The sequence below is a fragment of the Pangasianodon hypophthalmus genome, chromosome 20 (genome assembly GCF_027358585.1).
Source record: "Pangasianodon hypophthalmus isolate fPanHyp1 chromosome 20, fPanHyp1.pri, whole genome shotgun sequence".
NCBI lineage: Eukaryota > Metazoa > Chordata > Actinopteri > Siluriformes > Pangasiidae > Pangasianodon > Pangasianodon hypophthalmus.
The window spans coordinates 20,269,990-20,294,001 of NC_069729.1; the positions used below are offsets into that span (position 1 = coordinate 20,269,990).

At 39.8% G+C, this 24,012-nt stretch overlaps 2 protein-coding genes across 4 annotated transcripts in view; both read left to right on the forward strand.

Moving 5' to 3' along the window:
• Positions 1 to 2,199: 2,199 nt before the first annotated feature.
• park7 (parkinson protein 7) lies at positions 2,200 to 12,441 on the forward strand. Its single transcript, XM_026932422.3, has 6 exons — positions 2,200 to 2,392; positions 4,038 to 4,139; positions 5,041 to 5,100; positions 7,369 to 7,438; positions 10,165 to 10,251; positions 11,711 to 12,441. Exons 1-6 carry the CDS (start codon positions 2,303 to 2,305, stop codon positions 11,869 to 11,871), a joined length of 570 nt encoding a protein of 189 aa, XP_026788223.1. The 5' UTR covers positions 2,200 to 2,302; the 3' UTR covers positions 11,872 to 12,441.
• Positions 12,442 to 12,584: 143 nt separating this feature from the next.
• kcnab2a (potassium voltage-gated channel subfamily A regulatory beta subunit 2a) overlaps positions 12,585 to 24,012 on the forward strand; it is a 97,395-nt gene continuing 85,967 nt past the window's right edge. For 2 of the 3 annotated variants that reach the window (XM_026932662.3, XM_026932666.3), the window contains exons 1-2: positions 12,585 to 12,812; positions 21,482 to 21,683. The gene's annotated coding sequence lies outside the window, so the exon portion shown is untranslated. The remainder of the gene's footprint in view (positions 12,813 to 21,481; positions 21,684 to 24,012) is intronic. The other variant, XM_026932664.3, reaches the window with a different exon arrangement.

Genomic DNA, 24,012 nt, shown 5'->3' on the forward strand with positions numbered 1-24,012 from the left:
ATATGCAGAAGATGCTGGAAAAGCAGAGAATGTGCAGGAGCTGGAGGATTTTTCTGAAGAACAGCGGGCAGTTTAACTGCTCAGGACAAACAAGAGACTCATGAACAACGATCACAAAACGTAAAAACAGTCGCTGATCATCAGGTAACACACACAGTATTAAGAATCAAGTGTATGGAAACTTTTGAACTGGTTCATTTGGGTAAATTCAGTTATTATTGTGTCTTGTGGACAATATGGAAACATCTGCAGTGTGAAAGAGCTTATTCAGGGCAGAATTAAATAAAAACAAAATGCAATTAAAAAAAAATGATTAGCCTTTTGCAGATTCTGCAAGGTGTATGTAAACTTACGACCTCAGCTGTATGTAGGAAGGTGAAATTTAATGAAAATGGTTCAAATGAGAACAAAATGGAGGCATATAATAATTACAATTACTGGTAAAGATATCACAGAGAAGAGTCGACTCTTATTGGTGAGCAGAGTCACATCATCTGACTCACTGAAAAGAGTCAAAATTCCCATCATTACTGTACAGTGGACTTCTTTAACCATATCATATCCTACACTGCACTCTAGTGGTGGGAGAAAATGCAAACTGACCATGACACTAACATGAGACAAACTGAAAAACATGGGTCATGAGCCAGACAGTCACATGTATCTGCAAAATAAAGCTAAAATAATGCAGTGAAGTGCATCAGAAGCATTCTTTTTATTTATATTGCACTTATTTATATATAACAGGTTTACAGGGCAGGTTTCAGGTTGCTTGTGGTGACCTCAAGGGAGTAGAAGATAAGAGAAGATACACAGACTTTCCAGAGAAACGGGAAAATGTTTTACTGAAGTCAGGGTGTGTGATACTCCACGTGTATGTCATACAGGGCTGGATGAAATGGCTACAGTTTTTGTAAGAGCTTTTGTAAGAGCTGGACTTGTTTGTCCAGCACATCCCACAGATGCTCGATCGGATTGAGAAGGATTGAGATCTGTGGAATTTAGAGGCCAAGACAGCACCTTGAACTCTTTGTCATGTTCCTCAAATCATTCCCGAACAGTTTCTGCAGTGTGGCAGGGCGTATTATCCTGCTGAAAGAGGCCACTGCCGTTAGGGAATACCGTTACCATGAAGGGGTGTACCTGGTCTGCAACAATGTTTAGGTAGGTGGTACGTGTCAAAGTAACATCCACATGAAGGCCAGGACTCGAGGTTTCCCAGCAGAACATTACCCAGAGCATCACACTGCCTCCACCGGCTTGCGTTCTTCCCATAGTGCATCCTGGTGCCATCTCTTCTCCAGGTAAGCGACACACACGCACCTGGCCTTCCACATGATGTAAAAGAAAACGTGATTCATCAGACCAGGCCACCTTCTTCCATTGCTCCATGGTCCAGTTCTGATGCTCACCTGCGCATTGTAGGTGCCTTGGGTGGTGGACAGGGTCAGCATGGGCTCTCTGACCGGTCTGCAGCTACACAGCTCCACATGCAGCAAGCTGAGATACACTGTGTGTTCTGACACCTTACTATCAGAGCCAGCATTAACTTTTTCAGCAGTTTGTGCTACAGTAGCTCTTCTGTGGAATTGGACCAGACGGACTAGCCTTCACTCCCCACGCGCATCAATGAGCCTTGGGAGTCCATGACCCTGTCGCTAGTTCACTGGTTGTCCTTCCTTGGACCACTTTTGGTAGGTTCTAACCACTGCACACCAGGAACACCCCACAAGACCTGCTGCTTTGGAGATGCTCTGACCCAGTCGTCTAGACATCACAATTCGGCCCTTATCAAAGTCACTCAGATCCTTACGCTTGCCCATTTTTCCTGCTTCCAACACATCAACTTCGAGAACTGACTGTTCACTTGCTGCCTGATATATCCCACCCCTTGACAGGTGCCAATGTAATGAGAGAATCAGTTATTCACTTCACCTGTCAGTGGTTTTAATGTTACGGCTGATCGGTGTATATTCTGTGACAATGGCCATTGTGAAAAGTGCTATACAAATAAAATTTAATTGATTTTTTTATTTTAATACTTTTACGAATTACATTGTTCCTCCATCATTCTACTCTCCCGGAAACTGACTTTTATTTTATGCAAAAAAAATACCAAATTGCTTTTGACTTCCTACATAAGTGCTCTACCTAGGGTTTGAAGTAAAGGCCCCTGCACCCTATCTAGTGCACTATATCTACACTTTTAAGGCATTTGGACCTTTGGGATTTATTTTAAGGGCTATAACGGAAACTTTCTGCTGCAGTTTCTCCAGTTTCTCCTGGTGTTTCGGTGAAAGTCATGGCTGCTAAGCGAGCTTTAGTGATTTTGTCGAAGGGGGCGGAGGAGATGGAGACAGTGATACCGGTGGACGTCATGCGCAGAGCCGGGGTTTGTGGCTAAATTAGCGCTAGCCTGGTTTAGCATTGCTAGTGCTCTAGAGCTAGTTAGTTAGCATAGCTAGCATGTAGCTCACATGTAGCTAGCAGCGGTCTCCAGTCTTGCACACACGCAGGTTGTTTGCACGGATTGGGTTTAAAGTTTAAATTGTGCAACTTAAACTTAAATGCATTATTATTTATTTCCTTTTTCGGCAGTAAGGAGGTAGCTAGCTAACGTTAGCTGCACCATCCAGGCATTATATATACATATATATATATATACACAGAGCTAGCTCTTAATCAGAATCATTAGTTTCACTGATTTCACTGCTTTAACACACAAATTAATAAATTATTATAAATCATAAAGATTTATATCAGAGCTAACAGAGAAATGGGAACTGAAATGGGCACTGAGGCAGAGTTCAGGTTAATGAAGCTAAATGTCAAAGTTTGCTGCTGTCATGGAGATGGACTTTGGTATTAATATCACTGAAAACACACACACACACACACACACACACACACACACGCTTCTAACCCCTGCTTTTAAATCCTGTGTGAGGTTTTTGTGACTCTTTCCATCCATCTTTTTTATCTAAATATTACTGATGGTTATTTCTGGCTCTTTTCAGTGAGTCAGATTTTTTGACTCAGCTCTCCATAAAGAATCGACTCTTTGCTGAGTTGGAAAATTTCCTTAATTATTAAGGGCGAGATGTGAAAAAGAGAAAAAGTTTTTAAAAACACATCATAACATAAGGGATATACGTCTCGTGTTTTAGAGATTTATCTAAATATTAGAGATGGGAATTCTGTCTCTTTTCAATGAGTCAGATCATTTGACTCAGCTCTCCAAATGAATCGACTCATTGCTGAGTTGGAAAATTTCCTTAATTATTAAGGGCGAGATGTGAAAAAGAGTAATGGAAACGGGGTTTTAAGTAAATGATAATGTAAGGGATAAAAATTTCGTGTTTCAGAGATTTATCTAAATATTACAGATGGAATTTCTGTCTCTTTTCAGTGAGTCAGATTATTTGACTCAGCTCTCCAATATGAATCGACTCATTGCTGAGTTGGAAAGTTCGTCTACTGATAAAGACAAGATGTAAAAAAAAAAAAAAAGAGAGAGAAAGATAGAAACTTTTTTTTAAATACACGATAACATAAGGGATAGCGATTTATCTAAATATTATTAGTGGATTTTTTTTGGCTTATTTAGTGAGTCAGATCATTTGACTCGGCTCACTATGAAGAGTCGACTCTTGGCTGAGATAGAAAAGTTCTTTTATTGATAAACGCGAGATGTGAGAAAGAGGAATGGAAAGTTTAAACAAACAAACAATAAATAAATAAATAAATAGTAACTTAAGGGACGTGAATGTCATGTTTGATGTCTCAGGTTTCTTGATTCTTTTCAGTGAGTCAAATCATTTGACTCGGCTCACCAGAAAGAGTCGACTCTTTCAGGTTGACGGAACAAAAACAGACTTGTCTTGATGTCTTTCAGTAAACAGTATTTAATCAGTTAAAGTGTGTTTAAGCCTCTATCTCTCTCTCTCTCTCTCTCTCTCTCTCTCTCTCTCTCTCTCTCTCTCTCTGTGTGTGTGTGTGTGTGTGTGTGTGTGTGTGTGTGTGTGTGTGTGTAACAGATCGCTGTGACTCTAGCAGGACTGATGGGGAAGGATCCTGTTCAGTGCAGCCGTGACGTCCTCATCTGTCCAGACTCGAGCCTGGAAGAAGCCTCGAAACAGGTCAACGTTCACCAAACACACACGATGTCCAGATCAGCAGATATTTAAATGAATCTGTCACACAAGTGCACAAGCGCCGCGCTCGTCTGTACAGCCGTTTGTGGTCAATACAGATTTTAAGGAGCTAAAAAATGACCAATAATTTTGGCTGCGGATTAAAATTCAGTACAATTTTATACAATTTTATGTGGCCATGTGAATTCTGTTTTTGTTTTTGTTTTTTTAAAATTCAACTTCTGGTAGAACTTTAACATTAGATTTTTATTCATTACAAATTTATACAGCTTGATACAGTTATGATTTTATATTTTACACTTTTATTTCATAGTGATGTTTTTATTATGCATTATATATATATTTTTTTTTTATTATCACTTTATTCCTTTATTTGGTAGAATTTTAATGATAAATTTTTAATTGACAATTTTTATATTGATATTTTGATACAATTTTGTATTTTTATTTGGTCCTGTTTTATAGCGAAGTTTATTATGTTTATTATTATAAATTTCTCTTAATGAAAAAGTTTTCATTCATTTTCCTGTAACTCTCCTAAATAGCATAAATATAAAACATACATTATGATAATAATAATAATAATAATAATAATGATAATAATAATAATCCATTCTGTGGAGTGATGTCTCCCCCTGGTGGAATTGTTCTGACACTGCAACATAGTTTTATTTGATTTCAAGATAACATAAAATATACATTTATATTTTTAACTCTTCTGAGTGTTTCAGAAGCAAACGAGTAAACCTTTTTACATTCAGACTTCTTTGTATTGTATTTATTAAACTGCAGTAAATCAGAAGACGTAAATAATAAATCAGTGTGTATTCTGCTCCACACACTCTTCGCTTATAAACCGGGTTTTAACAGTAGAATTCTACTTCAGGGCCCGTATGACGTGGTTCTGTTACCCGGAGGCCTGGTCGGAGCCCAGAACCTGTCCGAGGTGAGAACTTATTACTTATTGCTGTGGCATTAAATATTTTCACAATACTGTATTTAAAATAAATCTAAACATTTAGAATTTCTCTAGTTTTACGTTTGTTGTAGCATTTAACATTTTATGAGCATTTATGTATTTTATTTTACTGTATACATTTTATTTTTATAGTTTTATTTTATTTTATAAATTTTATAAATAAATGTTTGGATTTAAAATTTTTTTTTTTTCCTATTTTCCTGATTCCCAATTTGTTATTAATGTTTTGATTTTTAATTACATATTTATTTAATGGTAATTTTATTGTTAATTTTAGAATTATTTATTTTTAGAATATCTATTACATTTTAATTTTCTCCTTTTTCAGCTTATATTATATAAAAAAAAAGTGATATCTTGAATTCTTGATATCTAGATTTCTTGAAAAAAGAAAAGTTATCTATAGTGCCGGTGTGCTGGCGTTGTGGTGCAGCTGATCGTCTGAATAAAAGAGATGATCATACGTTAAATACAGAAACCATGGTCCTGATGTGGACGAGGAACAAAGTCCTGAACCGCCTCCCTTCATCCTTCCTGAGGGAGTAGGGGGCGGAGTCCACTTCCTCTTTAACACCGTATCGCTTATTTCATTAAAGATGGTGAGCGAATGAGGGTAATGGAAGGGTGGAGGGGGTTCAGGACTTTGTTCTTCGTCTGTATCAAGGTCACGGTGTTTTATTTAAACCTGAGATTCACTGCGTTTGGCTTTTTTTTTCCCCCACAGGAAACCTGGGCAGAATTTCATGACCTTATTTTAGATGCATCACAAATCTTTAGTGCAGAGATTCGTAAGACATACCTGTGTGCATGGAAAATGTTACATTTGGCCCGCTATGTTACGTTAGTCTTTTTCACTATCCTGACACGCTGCAGTACGTGTAATTCAGCAATAAAAATGGACAAAATTCCCCGTCCATCTACCACCACTAAACACACTAGTGTTGTGTCTCAGATCGCATACTTATGTACTGTTCTAGACCAATATTCAGTACTAACACTAACCTGGTTTTTCTGTTACAGTTAATGTTTCAATTTTAAAAACCGTGCCTCATGTCTCCTTGAAAGCTACTGAAAGCTCTGTTTCACGTGCCATCCTTCAGGATTTTCTAGATTAGTAAATACTTTTGAATGTAAAAGTAGAGTTCGATTTGAGAGACGGTTCATGACGACAATCAAGACGACGGTGGAAAGTTTATAGAGACACAGGGCTCGTCAGTGGGTTTAAATTCATTCTGCATGAAATGGATAAACATTTTGCAGTTTGATTTGGAATCCTGATGGACGGATGTTTTGGCTCTGACATGCCGTCTAGGGAACGTCATATGACAAGTTGGTGTCGTGAGTAGTGCTGTTGCTGCATGTTCCAAGGGTTGCTGGTTCAAGCCTCAGCTCTGGTTTCTTTCCAAGAGTCTCTTCGGGGGCAGTCGTGGTTACTCTAATGGTTAGAGAGTCGGACTTGTAACCCGAAGGTCGTGGGTTCGAGTCTCAGGTCCGGCAGGGATTGTAGGTGGGGGGAGTGAATGACCAGCGCTCTCTCCCACCCTCAATACCACGACTGAGGTGAGACCCTTGAACAAGGCACCGAACCCCCACGGTGTGTGTGTGTGTGTGTGTGTGTGTGTGTGTGTTCACGGTGTGTGTGTGTGTGTGTGTGTGTGTGTGTGTGTGTGTGTGTGTGTTCACTACTGTGTGTGTGCACTTGGATGGGTTAAATGCAGAGCACAAATTCCGAGTATGGGTCACCCTACTTGGCCACAAGTCACTCCACTTCACTTTAATTGTTCCGGGTGTACATAAGATGCGCAGGCGAGTGCGTGTGTGTGAACAGCGCCGCTCGCGCTACGGCAGCTTCTGTACGCTCACGCATGCAGTCGAATCAAGTGTAAACCAGTTTCCTCTGCTTCAAATCTCAGCACAGTAGAGTGGATATAGGATTTTCCTGTAACAATGAAAGAGACCGATCATTCCTTTGGTTTTTAGTTATAGATCCGTATGTTGCTGACATAATAAAATGTCCAAATGTTACATTAATCCTAAATTATAAAATAGGAATTAAAAAAAAATTGGGTCGTCAAGGCTTGGCAAGAAAATTCATGATGTTTATTTAGGGTTGAGTTTGGGAATCCCTGAGCTATAAGATCCTGTTAGAGATCCTGCAGATTTTCTTTTGGGTGTGAACTCTGTCGCTCTGTCTCTGGTTGATTGTGTATGATATCTGCGTCGTCTCTCTTGTAGTCTCCCGCTGTGAAGGAGGTGTTGAAGGAGCAGGAGGGCAGGAAGGGGCTGATCGCTGCCATCTGCGCAGGTACTGTTTATTCCACCGCATACCGGATGCACATTAACCTCGCACACACACACACCTCGCTGGCTGTGCAGCACGTGGTGGCTTGGCATATAGGCTCAGAAAACACACACACACAGATTTGTGTCATACATCAGTGATCTCACAACTGAGGTGCCATTTTAGCTCTTAAAATAACCCTTACAGGTTGAATTTTTTAATAATTTGTCATCACTGAATCTAAGAAAACATGCATTTAATCTCTCAAAGCGTGTTCTTCCGGCAGTGTTTTTCTAAAAGTGCTCCAAAAGCTAAAAGGCTGCACTCTTGAATTCCTAAATTAGCATAGAATTAGCAAATGCGCACATGTCATTAACTAGCATCCATGCTAATGGCATGACGACATTAAGGACATTGTGTTTTTGTTTTTTTTGGTTACAGGGTGTTTAATTTGTGTAACAGGATTGTGCTTTCACACTGATCTCATCAGTCTATCACAATTTTTCACGATTTTTTTCCTCTTCACATGATTGTCAGGAAATTCAGATGATTCAACTTCCTGTTGTGGATATAAAAGTCTACACACCCCTGTTAAAATGGCAGGTTTTTGTGAAGTAAAAGAATGACACTAAGATAAATCATGTCAGATCATGTGACAAACAATCAGAAGCTCTTTTAGGGGGAAAAAGGAAGAATAAAAAAACTTACAGTAACTTAGTTGCATAAGTTTGCACACCCCAAACTAATACTCTGTTGAAGCACTGTTTGATTTTATTACACCACTCAGTCTTTTAGAGTAAGAGTCCATCAGCATGGCACATCTTAACTTGGAAATATTTTCTCATTCTTTCTTGCAAAAACATTCTAGGTCTGTCAGATTGCCCGCTTCAGGTCACCCCACAGATTTTTAGTTGGATTTAGGTCTGGGCTTTGGCTAGAGCATTAAAAAACACTGATCTTCTTTTGGTTAAGCCGTTCCTTTGTTAATTTGGATGTACACTTTGGGTCACTGTCGTGCTGAAAGGTGAAATTCCTTTTCATCTTCAGCTCACTAGAAGACACCTGAAGGTTTTGCACTAAAATTGCCTGGTATTTGTAGCTATTCATGATTCCCTGCACCTTGATAAAAGCCCCAGTTCTGGCTGAAAAAAGCAGCCATAAAGCATGATGCTGCCACCACCATGCTTCACCATGGGGATGGTGTTCTTTTGGTGATGTGCTTATTTTTTGCCCCCAAAATATCTTTTGAAATTGGTCTCATCAGACTGTAACACATTTGCCACATGAAATAAAATGCACATTTTTCATAACCTGTAATGAGATGATTCGTGGAAAAGAATGTTTCAGGTATGAGATGGTAAACAGATTCAAACATTAATGCAAAATAAACATGATTTCTGAAGTGTTTTAATGAAAAGGGAATGTTTTCTCAGTGCGAAAGATTTTGTAGATTTTATTCTTGTTTAAATTATTTATCTGGAACATGCACGCAAGTTGTTGTTTTAAAATTTATAAATATAATACATAACTGGTATCCTAATCGTTGAATCATCCTTAAACAAACAAACAAAAAAATCATATCAAATTTAGCAATGTTTTTACCTCTCATTTTCTGCACTGCCTCAAACCAAGATAAATGCGTTTTGTGTGTATTTTTCATTTCACAAATAAGGAACTGCTGATATCTGATGAAATATGTTTGTCTTTTTGAGTAAAAAAAAAAAAAAAAAGTAAAAATAAAGCTCAGAAATAAGCTACGGCTTAAAGCAGTGAAATCTTCCTGCTTTCTCAGGCCGTAAGTGTAAAAAGTGATAGACGTGTCCATTCTATAATGAAGGTTATTATAGTTATACGTTACGTTTCATTAGCTCTGCCAATGAAGGACACCGGAAGGACGTCGGGAATTGAGGGCACCAGTGCAGAGCGCGCAAAAAAAAAAAAAAAAAGAAAAGTGTCCTAGAAAATCAGTCAAGATCCCATAGGAGTGTGTAATGAGTGAGCCGTGGTGCCTTTGGCATTCCTTCACACACTAGCTTATTTTATAGCGTACGCTCTCAAGTACTGCATCAAACTGTCAGGGAGAAAAGGGGTGAAGCTGTGAAAGCGTGAAGGGGAAACGCTGGGGGAACAAATAGCCTCTCGATTTTTTTTTTCTTTTTTTTCCTGAGAACGAACTTATCTTTTCTTGATGTGTCGTGTGTCGTAGTGTTCTTTCACCATTCATGTCCTCTGTCTCCTTTGTAAGAACGTTTTACCAAATCTGAGGATCCTGTGATATTTACACCGCACCCGAGCGACTGCCAAGCTGAAAAATCAATTACTTATTTATTTATTTATTTATTTACTTATTTATTAAAGCTTTGCTTTGCATGAGCTGAGTGCAGAGTCAGCATGCTGCCAGATAGAGAGCTTTTCTAAATATGGCCCAAAGAGCTGGAAGGAAACTGAATATGTCAGTAATATTAGATAACACTGTATTGATTTTTTTTTTTTTTTAGAGAGTATTGTTTGCTGTGTAGTCACTGAGGTGACTTTTGTCTTTGCACAAGTACATATTTGTATAAAAAAAAAAAAAAAAATCGTTTGTTATTTTTGAACTCCTTTGTTGGATCAGCATTCGAGAGTTTAAACATCTTGGAAAATCTGGAACAAGAAGAACATTATTGTTCTGCTGTAGACTTTTTGTGATAGAAGTGATAGCCATAACTACAGTATCAGGACTGTATATTAATAATTCATTTGGGTTTCAGGTCCCACAGCGCTTTTAGCTCACGGAATCGGTTACGGCAGCACCGTCACGACCCACCCGGGTGCCAAAGACAAGATGATGGCTGGAGGTAAGGCTGGAAAAAACGCTCCAGAGGTCTGTACTTGCCATTTTTGTTTCCAGATTTGCTCCAAAGTGGCTCGGAGTCAGTTACATGGCCAGTAGGGGTGGAGCGATACGACAAAAATATCATATCACACACGATTCTACAAACCATTTCAACAATACATGATGTATATCATGATGAACAGGCTTGCTAAGAATTTACATTAAAAAAAAATTAGCATTATTTGATGCATATTTGTTACATTTAAAAAAAAAATGGAGAGAAATTGAATTTATTATTATTGTAAAGATTAAATACAAAATTTTTACATCAAATCAGCTGCTTCCAGTCAGTTTGTAATTATTAAAACAAAATATCAACGATATCTCAGAAAAGTGTATCATGACACAATTTATTAAAATATTGATATTATATCGTCATGCCGTGCATCGCGGCGCCACGTAAGAGATAAAATTGTTTTATCGTATTTGGATTAATACAGCTAAAATAAACTGATTACCGCAGCAAGCGTTATGAAAATACTCTGGTGTATTTGATCTGATTGGTCTGAAGGTGTTGATTAATTTTCTAGAACAGCAGCTGTGACAGTAGTACAGCTACAAATCACAGGTTTAAATCAATGCACTTGTTCTAATATGTTACCATTTCATTTCGAGCTGCGTTTTATTGCCTTATTGACTTCGAGAGAGCGGAAAAATAGAGGCTGGTGAATGAACAACTGTTTATAGCTGCTGTAACGTAAGCGAGAACAGGAATTAACTCGTCTTTGCACCATTAAATGTAACTATAAATGGCTAAAAAGTACAGTATAATTCTTTAATAAATAAAAGGTGATCATAATCGTTGGCCAATTGCTGAGATGTAAGAGGAATAAAACGCATGACTGTTTATAGCTGCTATAACGTAAGTGAGAACAGGACATTAAATGTAGCTATAAATGGGTAAAATGTACATGGCATTCTTTAATAAATAAAAAATTTAATCGTTGGCAAATTGCGGTGGTTATAAGAGGAATAAAACACTTCAGGACGTGCTGTTATAGAGAAAATAAACTTTTTTTTTGTCATCGTAACAGTAACTTCATCATACCGTTCTGTTGTTGATTATTTTCCTATAACAGCACAACGTTCCTTACATGTTTCCTTGTCGTGACAACTGACAGAAGGGCAGTTGGTAAATTTAGTCAGTTTCTTTCTTTCTTTCTTTCTTACAGCATAGTTTACAAATTAATTTGTTTAAAGAATTCATGAAAGCTAAAAAAAATCTAATAAACTCTCATTGATGACATTCATGAGATTGTATTATATGTGAAAATATTTTTTTCTTTTAAGATTAAATGACATTTATTGTGTTTGTTAATAAATACGTGTTTAACTTTGTGAGTTAAATGTAACTTCCACATACGGTTCAGTATCAAAAGAAAAAAAATCTGCTTTGCTTTTTGTTTGTTTGTTTGTTTTAGATCACTATAAGTATTCAGAGGCCCGTGTTCAGAAAGACGGACACCTGATCACGAGCCGAGGCCCGGGCACCAGCTTCGAGTTCGCCCTGGCCATAGTGGAGGAGCTGCTGGGTGCCGAGGTGGCCGCTCAGGTCAAAGCACCTCTCATCCTGAAAGATTAATAAAGATCAATTCATCCAAATGCTAATTAATTAATCTGTACTGCACTTCATTAAATGGAGCAGCAAATAACATGAGTATTACTGTATGGATTCTTCTTTTTTTTGAAGAATAAAAGCACCTTATATTGAGAAAGAAGAACTTTTTGTTGCATAGTGGTATCAGGCAAAAAAAAAACAACAACAATAGAAACCCTCACAGAATTCGTAATGGTTTTAATGGTTATAATGGGAATTGTATTGGTTTTAATTGAAGCTCTAATGGTCCCTGTGGGTCTCTACTGGTAATTTGTTGCCTTCTATTGGTGACATGTCTAGTAGATACCATTAAGGTATATTAAACTGATAATGGTAATGGTTTTAATGGTTAGCTGATGGTTTGTAATGGTATTTGTAGTGGAAACCATTAGACTTTCTGTGATGATTTTTTTTTTTTTCAGCAGTAGTGGCACGTTTAAGCACCTTAAATTTTGTTTCTTTGCCAAAATAGGAACAAAATCACTGTAAAACTGTGTTAGCAATCTTGTGACGTGGCACACTTGTGAAAAATTAAACCATATCCTACAGTAAAAAGACTCAGTGTTGACTGTATCAGGGTTTGAACTCCATTTTCTCGCCAATCACAGCACAGAGCCGGCATTCCAGTGGGCGGGGTTAGTGTGGGAGAGTGTGCGTTGACGATTGGACACGTGTTCAACGACTGACACTTACAGCTACCAATAGGACGCGTCGGGCATTTTTTTATATTTGCTGTCACGTGCTTTCAGCGAGCCAATCAGATTTCCTCCGCATGAAATCAGCGCGTGTTCTGTGGCGCGCGCGTGTGCTGAGGAACGCTGCGCGCTGTTGTGATGCCTGGCGTTTTCAAAATTTGACGGTTGACTTTTTTTTTTTTGGTTGTCGTTGCCACGCGACGGGAATCCTGACCGTTATTTTTGTCTGAGGTAAGTTTTTTTTTGTTCTTTGCTGTGTAAAGTCACAGATTAATTGTGGATTTTGGTTGTTACAAATATCAATTACATCCATTTGTGCTGTAAGTTGAGGTTTTAATAGGGATCACTAAACCAAATGACCGAATAATTAAGGGTCAGTGGGTGAGCGGTTTAGTTAGACGAGCTAGAAATTGAGCTCGCGCGAGTTAGCTACTTGGCTAACCGTTTAGCAGATTTGGTATAACGGCATTTCAGTGATGAACCCAGTGGAATTTTGTGTTATTAGCAAATGAGCTTATCCGTGTGTGTGTGTGTCAGCATCTTCATCAGTTGAAAACAAACCAGCACATCTATTATGAACAAAATGATGTATGTTCATGTCTTCATATGTCATTATTCATTATACACTCTAATGTGCCAGTTTATTAGGTACACCTTCCACTCAGATGCACACTGTAAGTGTAAAAGTTCAGCTCTTAAATCTTTTTTTTATTATTTTTGTAGTGCAGGATGTAGATTTAGATCCCTAATGAAGGAGCCGGAGAGGACAATGATGAGGGAAAACCTCCTCATGAGGAAGAAACCTTGACAGGAACCAGACTCCTCAACTCCTCATCCATCCACGGACCACCACAGGACCACCACTGAGCAGATATTGTTTGGGTGGTGGATCATTCCCTGCTTAATGCTGACATGGTGTAGATGTGATACGAGTGTTTATCACTGTACACTGTTCCAAAAAAAATCATATCAGTGGTACCATGAAGTACCACTACTGCGTCAGGGTCACTGCTGTGATCCACCACATAAATAACATCAGGGCAGCGGTGGTCCCGGTGGGGTTCCTGACAAACCGCGCATAGCAGCAGATGGGCTCCAGGCAGTTATTATAAATTTATAATGCGATATATATATATATATATACATAATCTGTAGGTTTAGCTGGAGTAGTTACGATATTTGGCTCATTGAAACGCCTGAGAAATTCCCTTTTCTGCTTTATTTTTTTAAGTAGGTCTAACCAAATCTGAATAAAATTCAAGCCAGGTCACTGAAGGGGAAAGGACACGAGACGTTTCAGTAGATGAACTCTGACCTGGGAATTACAGTTTGGGCAATACGATGCTTCTAATATTGATATCGTGATAAATTATGTCAATACACTTTTTGGAGATATTGGCAATATTGTGATATTTTTTTATTTATTTACTTATTTTTTTTCTTGAACATTTAGATTATTTTTTTTTTAATTACCTTTGATTACAATCGTTTTTGAAGCCGTTGATTCGATGGCACAATTTCATACTGAAACTTTAAATTAGTAAAAAAAAAAAAAAAAAAATACTTTTTATTTTGTTTTTCTAGATTTTTAAAATCAGTTAATAACATTGGATAAAAGTGTAATCAATTTAATATTTTTTTTTTTAATAGTTTTTCTGTTTTGCAGGCAGTTTTTTTTTTTTTTTGCAAACTTTTATATCGTGCTGTATATCGTGTATCTTCGAAATGTCTGTCGTATTTGATTTTTGTCATATCGCACATCCCTTCTGTGAATTTAAGAGCCGGTAGAAAACAAGAAGGCGGGACTGTGATCCTTTTAGTCGGTACAAATAGAGGAGCTCGTTAAAGAAGTCATTGAAAAAAGAAAAAAAAAAGCAGGTAATGATACCTATACAATGTGTAGCTCCTTTATTTAAGTGTTTTCCCTGCTCTAACACTCCCACTTCTACCTCAGGAAATGCTGTTAATTAGCTAATTAGCCAAATCGCGCGAGTTAGAGAAGGACAAACGCTAAAATGTCGAGGGTCAGGGTCAGGAACCTGTGTCTTGTAGCACGATTGCAGTCTATTAATATATGTAGTTATATATAGCTAGATTCACCCAGTTCCCTTTCAGAGAAATGCAGCGATGTTGTGCAGAAATGCTCTGAGATGGTGGTTAGTTTCACACTTGTGCAGAGCTGCTCACTTTGTGTGTGTGTGTGTGTGTGTGTGTGTGTGTGTGGGGTGCAGAAGAGAACAGGAAGACAAGTTCAGCAGTTCATTGTCACATGACGCATCACGAATTCTCACTGACTCACTCATTTTTTTTTTTCCTCTGCTTTCCGTTTCTTTCAGCTGCAGCTTTGCAGGCGTGCTAGTTATCCGTAACTAGGTTTAACATCAGATCAGTGCTGTAGGCATTCTTTCCTATTTATTGTCACGTATCTCCGTAATTGTCTTTGATGAACTTACTGGTAACCGCAAACGTTCAAATGTTTATATTAACTGACGGTCACAAATCTCCTTAAAAGTCAAAGCTGAAAACAAGAAGAAAAAGCGCCTCCTCAGTGCCACGTCCCCTAAACCTTCCAGTATTGCAGCCCAACCGGACACACCACGAAATCTCGGGACTTTAGTTTAGTTTAGTTTAGTTTAGTTTAGACTAATTATAACGATTTTGTCGCTTTCACTTCCTCCAGCCTGCTTTGCAAACTGTGTAACCAGAATACAGATGTTTGTAGGATTTATCTGGAATGTCAAGGTCACAGCAAGGTCAGATGTCTGAAACAGTTGTTTGTAAATCGCTTCCTTACTGTTTGAAGCTGTTACTTTCTTGTTTTTTTAGGTTTTTGTCATCGTCCATCCGTAGAAAGTTCTTGTTAGTGCAAAATCTCAGAAATAAGTGGTGAATGTAGGATTAGTACGGACTTATCATCTTACCTTATCATCTGCTACCACCAGAACTGATTACATTTTGGCATTGATCCAAACGTAGTCAAGGTACACTATATGGCCAGAAGTATGTGGACATCTGACCATCACACCCATATGAGCTCATTCCACAACCACGGGCATTAACATGGAGTTATTCCCCTTTGCTGTTATATTAAGCTCCATGCTTCTGCGAAGTCTTTCCACTAGATGTTGGAGCGTGGCTGTGGGGATTTGTGTTCATTCAGCTACAAGAGCATTAGTGAGGTCAGGCGCTGATGTTGGGATGTCGAGGAGGTCTGGGGTTCAGTCGGTGTTCCAGTTCATCCCAAAGGTGTTCAGTGGGGTTGAGGTCAGGGCTCTGTGCAGGACACTCGAGTTCTTCCACTCCAACCTTCACACACCATGTCTTCATGGAGCTCACTTTGTGCACAGGGGCATGGTCATGCTGGAACAGAGTTTGGGCCTCTTAGTTCCAGTGAAGGGAAACTGTAATGGTACAACGTACAAACACATTCTATACAATTGGGTGCTTCAGACTTTGTGCAACAGTTTGAGGAAGAACCACATAAGGGTGTGATGGTCAGGGGAGCACATACGTTTGGCCATATAGTGCATATGGTAAGGATATTTGAGATACACAAATTGGTAACAAGAAGGAATAGACTTGTCTGTGGTGGAGGCGTCCTTGTTGAGTTCTACTTGTTTAATAAATATACTTGTGACCATCAGTGTACCTGGGAAGTATAACCTGCATGTGGAAGACGCCACTGTCACGTGGAGTTTTTGTTCACGTGGAGTTTTTGTAAGGTTTAACTGTAATTAAACTGTAGCTCATGCATTCTTGGTAAATATTACAGCAGTTACTTCCAGTCCACTAATTTGATTGGATATTTAGTATAACAGCACTGGCACATTTCACTGTTTATCACTCCACTTAAATTTCCAATCCTACACTAAAACAGTTACTACACTTACTATGGGCTGTCGGCCAGTCTGTGCGTTGACATGGCAACACGCAACTTCTCTATCTAGCCATGGCTTCTTTGGGAAATATTTTCATTGTCAGAGCAAAAATAAACAAAATATTTGGCCATATTGTGTCAGAAATATCAGTTACTCGATATTAACTTCTTGTTTATAGAAGTGTTGTATAAACACAATATCACGCGCGTAAACGTGCCGCTGCACTGAATATCAGCCGAATCACAGGCATGTCGATATTCATTACAACAGCTCTCTTGCTTGTGCAATATTGCTTAATTTTTTTCAAATATAGGACATGGGAGCAAAGTAATTTTGTAATTCTGCTCTCATTATTTCTCCATCATACTCGTTTTCCATAAACAAAGGTTCCTCATATTCCCAAAACCGGAGCTGTTGGTTACGAATCGAACTAAATTCCCTGTGTGGTCAGACTGAGTGACGCCACATGCTGCTGTTTTATGAGAAATATATAAATACAGCTGCTCTTGACTTTACTTTTTTGTTTAAAAGCATAATTTCTGTAGTAATTTCAGTCTAGAGTAAAAGGCTGTTGTAACGTTCAGAAGGACTGCTCGTACTGTTGGGCCAGATCGATAAATTGTCCAGTGTGAGTGTTTTTTAATACAGTACTAACAGAATAAAGTAGCGCATTGTCTATTATTGGCAGAACACAAACAGCTAATATCTTCTAACCACTTAAGGGTAATAAATCTCCGCTTTCTTTTCTAATATCGGAAACCACGCTGATGTAGTGAAATAGCAGGGTGTAAAAGCTCAGGTGAAGCAGGGGCATGAGGATTTATAGTAATTGAATATTGTGAATAAGTGTAGGGCGTTAACAGCTCTCAGGAACAGTAGTTTGTCCCAGTGGCACAGTTATTAATAGGGTTAATAATGTCAGTGCTTTATATAGATCTGTCATTTTCAATCTGCGGCTCCCCGTGGGACTTCAGAGCGGACGGCGTCGGTTTCCAACTGTAAAATAATTGCAAAAAATGACACCAATCACATATTAGATTTTCTGCTAACAAGTTATTGTAGGACAGATGAACGTACGTTGAAAGAGAAAAGTGCCAGGACCGTTTCTTGCTAAAAGCGGTTTCTCAGGGACTCCATGGCCACCAGGGGGCGCCATAATTTTTATAACAGATGTGCAGAAAAGAACTTTACGAAAAGGTTTATGTATGAGACAGTCCCAAGGCGCCCCCTTGTGGTGGTAAAAGAATAGAAATGTCAAGTAAATTGGATAACTAACGCAAGATCGAACGAAGGAGCAGCGATCATGAGTTGTTCTTTTCTGTCTGAGGTGGGGGAAAAACGCAAAAAGACAAAAGCAGAAGAGAAGAAACTGGCTGTTGGCAATACCGATATCATTTGCATGTAGTGTGTGTGTGTGTAGTTCTGGTTCCTGGGGATTTGTTAAAGCGCAATTGTACTTGTTTTTAGCTTTGCATAAGCGTACACAAGATGGCTGCCTCTCGTATCCTGCAGTCGTTTGGAGCGTCACTTGTGCACTTCGTCAGATATCAACCTGGATTTTCTAGATTAGTAAATACGTTTGAATGTATGGTCAGAGTTCGATTTGAGACGAAGATCATGACAACAGTCACGACGACAGCAGAGCTCTTCAGTGTGTTTAACATCGTGGTGCATGAAATCGAGAAATATTTTAGAGTTAAACTTGGAACCCTGGGTGAGAGGGATGTCTTGGCTCTGATGTGCCATTTAGCGAATTTTAATCCTCCAGATGTACGTAAGATAGCTCGCATCTTCTGTGCGCATACACGAAGTCATGCGTCGGGTATAAACTGTCTTCTGTGGAGCAGTAAACATCCTAGTTAATGTTTTAAAGATTAATTCGTTCTTATTAACCCTTGCCAGTCCCCACTGCTAGCAGAGTCTTTACGTGTCCCATGACAGAACGCTAACTAGCCTGTTGTGACACAGATGCACGTGATTGGCTACAGAGCGAGGCCGCGGAAAACGAGGTGCCCTTCACACCCAGAACACAGGGTTAATTACACGTCGCTGGGATTTAAACTCGCAATCTACCAGCCATGCGGCGAGCGCTTAAGCGTTTGCACTGCTTCAGAGCCCACGTGGGAGTCTTTAATCACTCGTTCTCGTTTAATTGTGATTCACACCACAGAGCTGTCGAGCTCTGAATTCTGATTGGTCAGAAGGTTTTGATTCATTCTCTTTAACAGCAGCTCTGACAGTAGTGCAGCTGCAAATCACAGGTTTATAAACATCATATCACAATTCTCAAAGCCACTTCTACACGAAAAATAATTTTATAAATTAACATCAATTCACCTGCTACTAATCAGTTTTTAATTAAATTTATTTTAAAAAGAAAAGGGTTTATGAAAAGGTTTCACAATATCCTCGATATTTAATAAAAGCATATCGTGACACAATTTATCGTGATATTGTTATTGTATTGTCGTATCGTCCAGCTGTAGCTGTGGAAATACGAAAATGTGGGATTTTCATAATGTTAATATTCTGTTCTGTGTCTTTTTTTTTTTTTAAGTGTCTTTTTGTATATACAGCAACTTTTGTGCTTTATAAATATAATTTTCCTACTTAATTACTATTTACTTGTGTTTTTACCACTAGCGAAAAAGGACAATGATGACTGTTGGACATTCTTTCTGCTGCTGTTACTACTAACTACTAATTTGCACAAAGTGAAGAATTATTTAAGAATCTTGTAAACTCTCTCTTATTTAACGTTTAACTTTCTCAATTTGTGCTCCAGTGATATGAAACAGCGATGAGCTCTGAACATACTGAACTTAGAACGAGGTGAATGAGCTACAAGAAGCTAAACATCGTTAGACCCTGATGAGTTTAAAGCTCTGCGTTACGGGAAGTCCTTGCTAATTCGTCACGTTCTAATTGGGCCGACCGCGTAGGCCAAGGGTGTGATGTAATTTGAGGAAGTTCACACGGACGCCCCGCAGCAAGGACGTGATTAAGCTGCGAGCCGAATCCTGCGACGTGTCCGCGATAGTGCTGGAATCGAGCCAGGCTAGAGACGATGCGCAGCGCAGAGCAGCACAGCGCTGCAGCTACTGCAGTCCCCAAGCCTCTGCACTGGAGCAGTGTATTAATGCGAGCTGTGTGGGAAAGCGAGTCTAACGTTACAGCCTGAACAGAGAGAAGGAACAACCTGGCATCACACACACCTTTTTTTTTCCCCCTTTCTTTCTTTCTTTCCTTCCAGTAGTGCTGAGTGCTGCAGTGTCGACTTCATGAATTTTGAAACGAGTGACTCTGCAGAATCGGGGAGGTGGGGGGGGGGAGGGAATGCGAGCCAGCGCGATTAACCTGGCCGTGTCCGTGTCCGAGGCATAAAGCATCAAGCGGCAGCGTGTAGGAACGCAACTCGCTCACAGGCGTTCGAAGAAGAACCGGCTGAGTGTGCACCTAATAATTAAAACATTAGCAGTCTGTAGCAAGCCAACCGTACCTAATGAAATTACACAAATAACACTTATTGAAGTGGGATTGTAATTCTGCAATTCTGTAAATCTGCTCTCGCTTTCTGAAAAAAACGAAGCCCAAGTTTAATCAAAGTCCTGGTGTCCTGTCAGGTGCAGCGGCCTTCAGGTTGCAGCGTCTCAAAAGAAAAGTCCACCCTGAAATATATTTATATATATATGGAAATATTTATGAGGTGTTCAGCCTTTCTGGTGCTGATTTGCTGGTCGCTGCTGTATTTATTTGTTTATGTATGTTTTATTCTTGTGCAGTGTTGGCAGTCGTGTGTCGCGCCGATGTCGCACTGGGATGTCGTCATTGCTAGCGCATTTACATTTTTAACAACATGGCAAACATAGCAGGTTTCGCTCTTGGCTCCTAAATGCAATTTTCCAGCGTAGATGTAGTGAAGACGTTGGCACAAACGCCGGATTCAGAGTCCCAGAATGCAGTGCAGCTATACAGTATGATGCGGTCGAGAGTCGGTGGTGATGGCGATGGTGTTGACGGCGGCGTTGGCGCGGAAGCTGAAGCTGAAGCTTGGGAAGCTGATCAGTTTGAGCAGAGTGAACACGGATGTGGAGGTGAAGGAGCTGGAGAGGTTAAAGCACTAAAGCGCCGCTGCATCAGTCTCTTTAGACGGAGATGAAGCATGATGAAGCGGTGGGGTTTGGGGGGTGTTGGATGGAAAAGTGCAAAGGAGCGATTATTCAGTTTGGACTTCCCAATTGTGGGAGTTTAGATTTGTAACATAGCTACGTCGATTTCGGCCCAATTTTACCAGCACGATAAAAACGTTCTGACGAATAAATTTCATCACGCAGAAGTCGTTCTCGTAAATCCTCTTTTACGTTTTATCGGTCTCGGGTGAAATGCTAAGTCATGCCTAATTTGCTAATGGACCCAAAGAGGCCCCAAAGTCATTAATTATTATTATTATTATTATTATTATTATTATTGATTTATAATGTATATATTTCGCCAGCCTAGCGGTCTGGATATTGCGACAGCGAGACGTAATCCAGCGTGTGTGGAGAGAGATGTTTAATAAATATTCTCTGGAAACAGGTTTCTGCAGCGAGCTTTCAGCTTGGTTTGTTTTTTTTTTTCCTCCTGTGTCTTGCGCTGACTGTTTGTCCATATGCTGACTCTTCCTCTGACTGTGCAGAGAGGTAGGGGTGTGTGTGTGTGTGTGTGTGTGTGTGTGTGTGTGTGTGTGTGTGTGTGAGATGTGAAAGGGAGGGAGCGTTGCCTTTAATGCATCCGCTCCCTGCTCTATACACACACACACACACACACACACACACACACACACACACGAGACTCACCGCATTCTCTCTCTCTCTCTCTCTCTCTCTCTCTCTCTTCCTCTTCTCGTCTTCTCTGCATTCTCATCTTTCCCTCCATCTCTCTCTCTCTCCCCTCTCTCTCTCTCTCTCTCTCTCTATCTCTCCACCCCCCCCCACCTCCCACCCTCCCTCCACCCTCTCTCACTCTCTCTCATGCTGACAGGAGAGCAGCGCGGCTAGGCACGGCGAGACTGAACCCGCTCCCCGCCGCCGTCTCGTTCTGCCCCGCCGCCTCTCCTCCTCCTCTTCCTCCTCCTCCTCCTCCTCCTCCGCCAGGCTTTCTTTCTCCCGCAAATCAAACGAGCGGAAATCTGGCTGCACCCGGGCCGCTCTCCTCCATCGTCAGTCGTCTGCAGTGGACAGAGGTGGGTTCTCGAGCACCATCGCTAGATCTGTCGTTCCCTCCTCCTCCTCCTCATCCTCATCCTCATCATCTTCCTCGCGCAATGCTTTTGTGTGCGCGTACGTGCGCGCGTGCAGGTTCTGTCGCTCTCACGCCGCTTCTTCTGCATATCTGCATACCGTATTGCACCAGGTTTTGTTTTCTTCTTCTTCTTCTTTTGTAGCACATCCTGCTCTCACGTCTATTCGAGACATGACAGGATTCAGAAACCAGTTGCATTAAACTCCGACGTTCGATTGACGTTTCCCCTGAGCGCTGCAGCGCACATGCGTTTTACGCAGCGCAGTAACGGTACAGAACTCCGTTCAGAGGCTCAGGACGGCGTTATTCATCAGAGGGCGGCGTTCGCTTAAAGGTTGCTCGAAGTCGCTGCCCGCGTTGCGACGCTTGTGGACGGGATTGCTCAGCATGTGGGCGCAGGGCCAAGGCTCAGGGAAGGGAAGCGCAGGTCGCAGGGTTTTGGTGCAGTAAGTTGTAAAGCCGAGAAGAAAATCAGGTGCCTACGTTTTCTCAGAAATACAACACGACAAATACAAGGGCTGTATTGTTTTGCAGCCGAGCAGCATTTGTTTTATTTTATAATATGTTTAATAATAATAATAATAGTAGTAATTCCAAGCAGGCTCCATTTCACCTTGAGGGATTTAACTGTATCGTGTATAATTTTGCAGTAATATTCCAAACGAACAGGAAGAAATTGTCAGAGCAGAGCAGTGATCGTAACTTGTTTGTTGTTTTGATTGAATCTTAGATCTTGACTCTGAAATTGGAGGAGGAATGAAGTGGAGATCGTGATGTGATGTGATGTGATGGGATGAGACATGGCGCGTCTTTCGATATCGTCATAAGTAATTACGTTTGTTATATTGAAGGTCAGAGGAAGGTGATCGGAATAATAGTTGTTCAGTCTGTATATGATAAGGAGTTAAAGATTAGTTGTAATTTTTTATATATTTTTTTTCTTTAAAAGCCTCACGCTTGCAGGAGTTTGTCCCCTCGCAGGACGGAGGAAACTGGTGGAATGAGGAAGTGGAGCCAGCTTCTGGAACGGTCCACCCTCCGCAGAGTGGGTGATGTGACGGACCTATAATGAAACGAGCGTATTTTCTAAATCGGCGTCGCCAGCCGCGGTCCTCGAGCGTCGCCGCTATGGCTGCAAAATCTGTACGCAGATATTTCTCACTGAATTCTGTGAGGATTCTGACTGATCACAGCACAGATTTGTTTATTTATTTTTTGCACAGCTCACGTCACAAGAAAGTTCAACAAAACGTGCTTCGGTGTAATCAGACAGCGAAAGTATTCAGTCAGGTCTGTTAAGGAGGTGTTTGATACGGTATCATCCGAAAGAATCGATTTGAAACAACTCGTATAGATTCTTAACTTGCTCAAGATGGAATATTTTATACTTTTAATTAGGTGTGTAACGATACACTCCGTTCCTGAGTCGATTCACGATACTGGCTCCACGATTTCGATTCATTTAATAAATTAATAGAATGCTGATTTCCACGATGCGCTTCGTCACGTTTTTTTTTTTTTTTTTGCATCGCGTCACGATGTATTGTTACACTTCTACTTTTAAATACTTTTTTATTATTTAAAATGACTTCTATTTAAAGGTGCATTAGGAAAGATTACTCTCGCTGATCCCTTCCCTCCCCCCAAGATTAGGAAATAGTTAGGAGGTTTCAACATTTAAATGATTTACGCTCATGTTCACGAAGCTCCGCCCCCAGAATCTACGGTGTCCTGTACAGAGTTTATAAAATGACTGACGGATTTTCTCAGCGACTTCTTAAACTTTTGCTAAGTCCAGTTCAATTCAATTTTATTTGTATAGCGCTTTTAACGTTGGACATTTTCACAAAGCATCTTTACAGAAATATATAAATTCAGGATATAAATTTAAAATTTACTAATTTATCCCTAATGAGCAAGCCAGAGGTGGAAAAAAAAAAATCTTCCCGAGACGATAAAGAGACGATAAAGGGACGATAAGTCCACAGCTCAATCCGTTTTTTTTTTTTTTTTTTAAATCATGTTCTACATATCTTTCAGGTTATTTGTACAAGTAAGGAATAAAAAAAATCGCCCATCGCACCTTTAATTGTGTTTATTTATTTATTTGTATGTCTGTTTAGAATTTTTTGTGACTGTAACGCAAACTTCTGTGTTCTCGCTCCCTGTCTTTTGTTATCAATAATTAAGATTTTTCATAGCGCGACATTTTAAAGTAACCGTTAGAGAAGAAATGCGCTTTGAACGTTGTTTAATTTCAGCAGAAGTTC